This window comes from Scyliorhinus canicula, chromosome 11 (genome assembly GCF_902713615.1).
Source record: "Scyliorhinus canicula chromosome 11, sScyCan1.1, whole genome shotgun sequence".
Classification (NCBI taxonomy): domain Eukaryota; kingdom Metazoa; phylum Chordata; class Chondrichthyes; order Carcharhiniformes; family Scyliorhinidae; genus Scyliorhinus; species Scyliorhinus canicula.
Genome location: NC_052156.1, coordinates 688,408 through 696,651, shown reverse-complemented (window position 1 = coordinate 696,651; position 8,244 = coordinate 688,408). Strand labels below are relative to the sequence as shown.

The 8,244-nt window shown below is 58.9% G+C and overlaps 1 protein-coding gene across 1 annotated transcript in view; it reads right to left on the bottom strand.

Moving 5' to 3' along the window:
* Positions 1–879: 879 nt before the first annotated feature.
* LOC119973620 (protein kinase C delta type-like) overlaps positions 880–8,244 on the bottom strand; it is a 111,285-nt gene continuing 103,920 nt past the window's right edge. The window contains exons 16-18 of the mRNA XM_038812001.1: positions 6,741–6,929; positions 3,633–3,761; positions 880–1,458 (exon numbers count right to left, since the gene is read on the bottom strand). Of these exons, the coding sequence (XP_038667929.1) occupies positions 1,303–1,458; positions 3,633–3,761; positions 6,741–6,929 (474 nt within the window). The 3' untranslated portion in view covers positions 880–1,302. The remainder of the gene's footprint in view (positions 1,459–3,632; positions 3,762–6,740; positions 6,930–8,244) is intronic.

Here is an 8,244-nt window from a genome sequence, read left to right as displayed (position 1 = left end):
TCTGCACATCCTCCCCGTGTGTACGTGGGTTTCCTCCGGGTGCTCCGGTTTCCTCCCACAGTCCAAAGATGTGCAGGTTGGGTGGATTGGCCATGATAAATTGCCCTTAGTGTCCAAAGTTCTATGATTAACCTAGGGCAAAAGTTCGGCACAACATCGTGAGCCGAAGGGCCTGTTCTGTGCTGTATTTCTCTATCCTCTATGTGCACGTTAGGTGGATTGGACATGCTAAATTGCTTGCTAATTGGGAAAAAAAATAATTGGGTACTCTAAATTTATAAAAAGAAAAAAAAGTATGTTCAAGGCTGAGAGAGACAGTTTTTTTAACAAGTAAGGTAATTGTGTATTAACACTGTTGCTGGGTCAAAATCCCAGCACCCCCTTCCTAACAGCACTGTGGATGTACCTACAACTCAGGAACTGCAGTCGTTCAAGAAGATAGACCTCCATTTTCTCAAGGGCAACTAGGAATGGGCAATAAATGCTGGCCTTTCTATCACCATTCACATCACAAGAATGATCTAAACATTGGCAGCACGGTGGTGCAGTAGGTTAGCCCATTGCCTCATGGTGCCGAGGTCCCAGGTTCGATCCGGCTCTGGGTCACTGTCCGTGTGGAGTTTGCACATTCTCCCCGTGTCTGCGTGGGTTTTGCTCCCACAACCCAAAGTTGTGCAGGCTAGGTGGATTGGCCATGCTAAATTGCCCCTTTGTTGGAAAAAAATTAATTGGGCACTCTATATTTATAAAAAAAAGAATGATCTAAATAAAATCTATGACATGCATTTAAAGAGAAACATTAGTCTATCTTTGCCACGTCTGTGTAGCACCAACTGAAGCCCCGAACAGAGCTTTAGAAAAAAAACTTTACTTTAAATGTCACCTTTAAATAATGTATACTTTAATCAGAGACGATGATAGAAAGACTAAACGATAAGAATTAAAAAATATATGGATGAACATTTCTTGCTGCACTATTCCCAAGTAGCTTTATACAAACCCAGCAATTGCATGTTGCCTAGCAACCGGAGACCTCATTGCAGCCAGTCCCGAGAACCAAATACTCCCAAATTACTTCACCCAGCAAAGAAACGGCACAGCATGCACACGATTTACAGGTCAAGGGTCGTGCGTACAGATTCCAGTCATTGCAACACCAACACCGGGAAAAATGAACAGATTAATCTAATTGCCATGATATTAACAGATTATATAGACAAGAAAAACTAACTCCAAATGCCACCCCTCCAGGCCAATTCAGATTTGGATGAAATGAAGGAATGGGATTGGAGTGTGTCTGCACTATTTCAGTAGTCGTTCCATGTTGAGGTTAATGAACGAGAATCCTGAGAACGCTGTCTGATCCATGGAATCAATCAAGTTCTTTTCCCCCTGAGAGAGGCGCGGTTTCTCACTCAGAAACTCACGGTCAAAGTTGCTGTAATCACCAGGGGATTTCTGAAAACAAAAGAAAGTAAACCTTGAATGAACACAGGAGCTCCAAGAGAGAGGGGTGGGGCCGGGAGGCAGAGAGAGGGGTGGGGCCGGGAGGCAGAGAGAGGGGTGGGGCCGGGAGGCAGAGAGAGGGGTGGGGCCGGGAGGCAGAGAGAGGGGTGGGGCCGGGAGGCAGAGAGAGGGGTGGGGCCGGGAGGCAGAGAGAGGGGTGGGGCCGGGAGGCAGAGAGAGGGGTGGGGCCGGGAGGCAGAGAGAGGGGTGGGGCCGGGAGGCAGAGAGAGGGGTGGGGCCGGGAGGCAGAGAGAGGGGTGGGGCCGGGAGGCAGAGAGAGGGGTGGGGCCGGGAGGCAGAGAGAGGGGTGGGGCCGGGAGGCAGAGAGAGGGGTGGGGGAGGGAGGGAGAGAGAGGGGTGGGGCCGGGAGGGAGGGAGAGAGAGGGGTGGGGCCGGGAGGGAGGGAGAGAGAGGGGTGGGGCCGGGAGGCAGAGAGAGGGGTGGGGCCGGGAGGCAGAGAGAGGGGTGGGCCGGGAGGCAGAGAGAGGGGTGGGGCCGGGAGGCAGAGAGAGGGGTGGGGCAGGGAGGCAGAGAGAGGGGTGGGGCCGGGAGGCGAGAGAGGGGGTGGGCCGGGAGGCAGAGAGAGGGGTGGGGCGGGAGGCCAGAGAGAGGGGTGGGGCCGGGAGGCAAGAGAGAGGGGTGGGGGCCGGGAGGCAGAGAGAGGGGTGGGGCCGGGAGGCAGAGAGAGGGGTAGGGCGGGAGGCAGAGAGAGGGGTGGGCCGGGAGGCAGAGAGGGGGTGGGGCCGGGAGGCAGAGAGAGGGGTGGGGCCGGGAGGCAGAGAGAGGGGTGGGGCCGGGAGGCAGAGAGAGGGGTTGGGGCCGGGAGGGCAGAGAGAGGGGTGGGGCCGGGAGGCAGAGAGAGGGGTGGGGCCGGGAGGCAGAGAGAGGGGTGGGGCCGGGAGGGAGAGAGAGGGTGGGGCCGGGAGGGAGAGAGAGGGGGGGGGGCCGGGAGGGAGAGAGAGGGGTGGGGCCGGGAGGGAGAGAGAGGGGTGGGGCCGGGAGGGAGAGAGAGGGGTGGGGCGGGAGGGAGAGAGAGGGTGGGGCCGGGAGGGAGAGAGAGGGGTGGGGCCGGGAGGGAGAGAGAGGGGTGGGGCCGGGAGGCAGAGAGAGGGTGGGGCCGGGGGAGAGAGAGAGGGGTGGGGCCGGGAGGCAGAGAGAGGGGTGGGGCCGGGAGGCAGGGAGAGAGAGGGGTGGGCCGGGAGGCAGAGAGAGGGGTGGGGCGGGAGGCAGAGAGAGGGGTGGGGCCGGGAGGCAGAGAGAGGGGTGGGGGAGGGAGGGAGAGAGAGGGGTGGGGCCGGGAGGGAGGGAGAGGAGAGGGGTGGGGCCGGGAGGGAGGGAGAGAGAGGGGTGGGGCCGGGAGGGAGGGAGAGAGAGGGGTGGGGCCGGGAGGGAGGGAGAGAGAGGGGTGGGGCCGGGAGGGAGGGAGAGAGAGGGGTGGGGCCGGGAGGGAGGGAGAGAGAGGGGTGGGGCCGGGAGGGAGGGAGAGAGAGGGGTGGGGCCGGGAGGGAGGGAGAGAGAGGGGTGGGGCCGGGAGGGAGGGAGAGAGAGGGGTGGGGCGGGAGGGAGGGAGAGAGAGAGGGGTGGGGCCGGGAGGGAGAGAGAGAGAGGGGTGGGGCCGGGAGGGAGAGAGAGAGGGGTGGGGCCGGGAGGGAGAGAGAGAGAGGGGTGGGGCCGGGAGGGAGAGAGAGGGGTGGGGCCGGGAGGGAGAGAGAGGGGTGGGGCCGGGAGGGAGAGAGAGGGGTGGGGCCGGGAGGGAGAGAGAGAGAGGGGGTGGGGCCGGGAGGGAGAGAGAGGAGTGGGGCCGGGAGGGAGAGAGAGGGGTGGGGCCGGGAGGGTGAGAGAGGGGTGGGGCCGGGAGGGAGAGAGAGGGGTGGGGCCGGGAGGGAGAGAGAGGGGTGGGGCCGGGAGGGAGAGAGAGGGGTGGGGCCGGGAGGGAGAGAGAGGGGTGGGGCCGGGAGGGAGAGAGAGGGGTGGGGCCGGGAGGGAGAGAGAGGGGTGGGGCCGGGAGGGAGAGAGAGGGGTGGGGCCGGGAGGGAGAGAGAGGGGTGGGGCCGGGAGGGAGAGAGAGGGGTGGGGCCGGGAGGGAGAGAGAGGGGTGGGCCGGGAGACATGTGGATAAATCTCACCACTTTGGGTTTGAATGGAGGATCAATTTCCTTTTTCTCCAGCGCTGTCCAGTTCACGGTTTTGAAGAAGTTATGCAGTTTGATATTTCCTGAAATGCCAAGTCTCTTTAATGGATCTCTTTCAAAGAGCTGAAATAAGAAATTGAGTGCAGTATTTACATAGCGTTGTGACATTGCAACATGTCCCAAGGTCAGACACGCCATTGAGCAAAACCTGACACGGAGCCAGTCACGGGGAGGGGGGGGGTCGAAGGGTTATTGAGCTGGAGAACATTCCAGAGATAAAGAGAGGCGAGGCCATGGAGCAATTTGAAAAGGATGACAATTTTAAAGCCATGTTTTAGCCATACACCCAGGATAAATAGGCACTAATGTAGAATGTCAATACTAGGGAGTAAGCTTCCTCCAATTCACCGAACGGGAGTCCCCAGGGATCAGGGGAAATGCTGCTTTTACATTTTACATTCATCCAATATTCCGATTAAATGGAGAGCAAGTGTGGGTAAACAAGAAATGTGCCATTCCCATCGAGACTGCTCCGCCATTCAATCAAACCATGACTATCTGATATAATCCTCAACTCCACTTTCCCACTTTATCCCCAAATCCTCGATTCCCTCACTGATTAAAAATCTGTCTCCCTCAGCCTTGAACATACTTAACGACCCGGCCTCTACAGCTCTCTGCGGTAACGGCCCGGCCCCTACAGCTCTCTGCGGTAACGGCCCGGCCCCTACAGCTCTCTGCGGTAACGGCCCGGCCCCTACAGCTCTCTGCGGTAACGGCCCGGCCCCTACAGCTCTCTGCGGTAACGGCCCGGCCTCTACAGCTCTCTGCGGTGACGGCCCGGCCCCTACAGCTCTCTGCGGTAACGGCCCGGCCCCTACAGCTCTCTGCGGTAACGGCCCGGCCCCTACAGCTCTCTGCGGGTAACGGCCCGGCCCCTACAGCTCTCTGCGGTAACGGCCCGGCCTCTACAGCTCTCTGCGGTAACGGCCCGGCCCCTACAGCTCTCTGCGGTAACGGCCCGGCCTCTACAGCTCTCTGCGGTAACGGCCCCGGCCTCTACAGCTCTCTGCGGTAACGGCCCGGCCCCTACAGCTCTCTGCGGTAACAGCCCGGCCCCTACTGCTCTCTGCAGGTAACGGCCCGGCCCCTACAGCTCTCTGCGGTAACGGCCCGGCCTCTACAGCTCTCTGCGGTAACGACCCAGCCTCTACAGCTCTCTGCGGTAACGGCCCAGCCCCTACAGCTCTCTGCGGTAACGACCCAGCCTCTACAGCTCTCTGCGGTAACGGCCCGGCCCCTACAGCTCTCTGCGGTAACGGCCCGGCCTCTACAGCTCTCTGCGGTAACGGCCCGGCCTCTACAGCTCTCTGCGGTAACGGCCCGGCCCCTACAGCTCTCTGCGGTAACGACCCAGCCCCTACAGCTCTCTGCGGTAACGACCCAGCCTCTACAGCTCTCTGCGGTAACGGCCCGGCCTCTACAGCTCTCTGCGGTAACGGCCCGGCCTCTACAGCTCTCTGCGGTAACGACCCGGCCCCTACAGCTCTCTGCGGTAACGACCCAGCCTCTACAGCTCTCTGCGGTAACGGCCCGGCCTCTACAGCTCTCTGCGGTAACGGCCCGGCCCTACAGCTCTCTGCGGTAACGGCCCGGCCCCTACAGCTCTCTGCGGTAACGACCCAGCCTCTACAGCTCTCTGCGGTAACGGCCCGGCCTCTACAGCTCTCTGCGGTAACGGCCCGGCCTCTACAGCTCTCTGCGGTAACGGCCCGGCCCCTACAGCTCTCTGCGGTAACGGCCCGGCCTCTACAGCTCTCTGCGGTAATGGCCCGGCCTCTACAGCTCTCTGCGGTAACGGCCCGGCCTCTACAGCTCTCTGCGGTAACGGCCCGGCCCCTACAGCTCTCTGCAGTAACATTTCCACAGGTTCACTACCCACTTGGGTGGCACAGTAGTTAGCACTGCTGCCTCACAGCTCCAGGGACCTGGGTTAAATTCCGGCCTTGGGTGACCTTCTGTTAGGAGTTTGCACGTCTTCCCCATGTCTGTGTGGGTTTCCTCCAGTTTCCTCCTACAGTCCAAAGATGTGCAGGTTAGGTGGATTGGCCATGCTAAATTGTCCCTTAGTGTCAAAAGGTTGGTGGGGTTACTGGGTTATGGGGATAGGGTGGAGGTGCAGGTTTTAGTAGAGTGCTCTTTCCAAGGGCCGGTGCAGACTCGATGGGCCAAATGGCCTCCTTCTGCATAAAAGGCTGAAAAAAAAAGTCCTCCTCACCTCTGTCTGAAATGGGTGACCCCCTTACTCCACAGCCGGGATCAGCCCAGTGAACCTTCTCTGGATGGCCGCCAATGTCAGTATATCTTTCCTTAGTTAACGGGATCAAAACTGTTCACAGAATTCCAGGTGTTGTCTAACTAGTGCCTTGTATAGTTTTAGCAGGACTTCCCTATTTGTATACTCCATTCCCTTTGAAATAAAGGCCAACATTCCATTTGCCTTCCCAATTACCTGTGTGCTAGGGTTTTGTGGTTTATGCACGAGGGCCCTCAGATCCCTCTGTGCTGCAGCTTTCTGCAGTCTGTCTCCATTTAAATAACATTCAGCTCCTTCATTCTTCCCAACAAAGTGCATAGCTTCACATTTTCCTACGTATATTCCATCTGCCGATTTTGGACTGTGTCATCCTCACCACTGGCTTTCCCTATTTTTGTGTCATCCACACTCAATCCTTCCAGTTTCGCAATGGCCAGAAATTCCCAGGTGCCCCTTACGGTCAGGAACAGTACAGGGGAACAGTGAAAATGGGAGCCTATTGCCGGTAACGACATACAAATGCCCATCAGTCATTCAGTGCCCCCACAGAATCCCGGACACACTCAGACCAACTGGCCAGCATTTCCTCCCACAATTCCCGACTAGGGGCTTCTCACAGTAACTTCATTGCAGTGTTAATGTAAGCCGACTTGTGACAATACAGATTATAATCATTATTCTCATTATCACGGAGCCTCATGGCGGAGATCGGCTGACCCGCTCAAATTAGTAACTAGGCATCAGAGAATTAATATTATGTTCCGGAAATTAAAGCAGGTACATACTTTTTCAAGGATGTCCTTGGATTCTTTGGTGATCCAACGTGGATAGTGCGGAGTGTCAACCCGGATTGACTCAAAGAGCTCATCCTCATCATCACCATGGAATGGCGACTGACCAATCAGCATCTCGTACAGCAGCACCCCAAACGACCACCAGTCAACTGAGAAGGTGTATTTCTGACCCTGTAAAATCTGTCAGGAAAGGGACGGAATTAAAATGGAGAATGTGGGAGGGAGGGAGGGGGGGGGGCCGACGGGGAGTGAGGGAGGGGGGGGGCCGACGGGGAGTGAGGGAGGGGGGGGGGCCGACGGGGAGTGAGGGAGGGGGGGGGCCGACGGGGAGTGAGGGAGGGGGGGGGCCGACGGGGAGTGAGGGAGGGGGGGGCCGACGGGGAGTGAGGGAGGGGGGGGCCGACGGGGAGTGAGGGAGGGGGGGGCCGACGGGGAGTGAGGGAGGGGGGGGCCGACGGGGAGTGAGGGAGGGGGGCCGACGGGGAGTGAGGGAGGGTAGACGGGGAGTGAGGGAGGGTAGACGGGGAGTGAGGGGGGGGGGGCCGACGGGGAGTGGGGGGGCCGACGGGGAGTGAGGGGGGCAGACGGGGAGTGAGGGGGGCCGACGGGGAGTGAGGGGGGCCGACGGGGAGTGAGGGGGGCCGACGGGGAGTGAGGGGGGCCGACGGGGAGTGAGGGGGGGCCGACGGGGAGTGAGGGGGGCCGACGGGGAGTGAGGGGGGGCCGACGGGGAGTGAGGGGGGCAGACGGGGAGTGAGGGGGGCAGACGGGGAGTGAGGGTGGGCCGACGGGGAGTGGAGGGGGGCCGACGGGGAGTGAGGGGGGCCAGACGGGGAGTGAGGGGGGCAGACGGGGAGTGAGGGGGGCAGACGGGGAGTGAGGGGGGCAGACGGGGAGTGAGGGGACGGGGAGTGAGGGGGGCAGACGGGGAGTGAGGGGAGAGTGTAAGAGGGAGGAAGGGACGGGAGACAGAGGGAGGCAGAGACCACCGGGCCTGCCAGGGACACTCTTCGGCTGCCAAGGATAAAGGGAGATTGAGGCTCGAGGCCCCCACCCTCACCCGACGGGCAGCCACTGTCCGGACAGCGCGCCAAGTTAGAAAAATCCAAGAGTAATGTCACCAGGAAGCTGACCGGTTGGTGAGTAACTGATATTAGGGACCATCTTTAAACAGCTGAAACATAAATAACTAAATAGGAAAACAGCCAGGGAGCAAAGCTGGGAGGAGTAAAGGAAAAGTGAATCTAAGACAAGAACCAGGTAGTTAAAAGACTAAGAAAGTGCGGATGCAAGTTTATATCTCCTCAGGAAATGTAAACAGCTGTTTGGGGGAGTGTGGTTGGGTAGGTACTTACCATAACTATTGGTTATAATTGTTAAGATATCAATCTGTGATTCATTGTTTATGAGAAATATATTCCACAATAACAAAGAGCGGAGAAGAAGGGTCCTATTAATATTGTTTGATATTAAAAGGATTAATGTAATTTAAAGG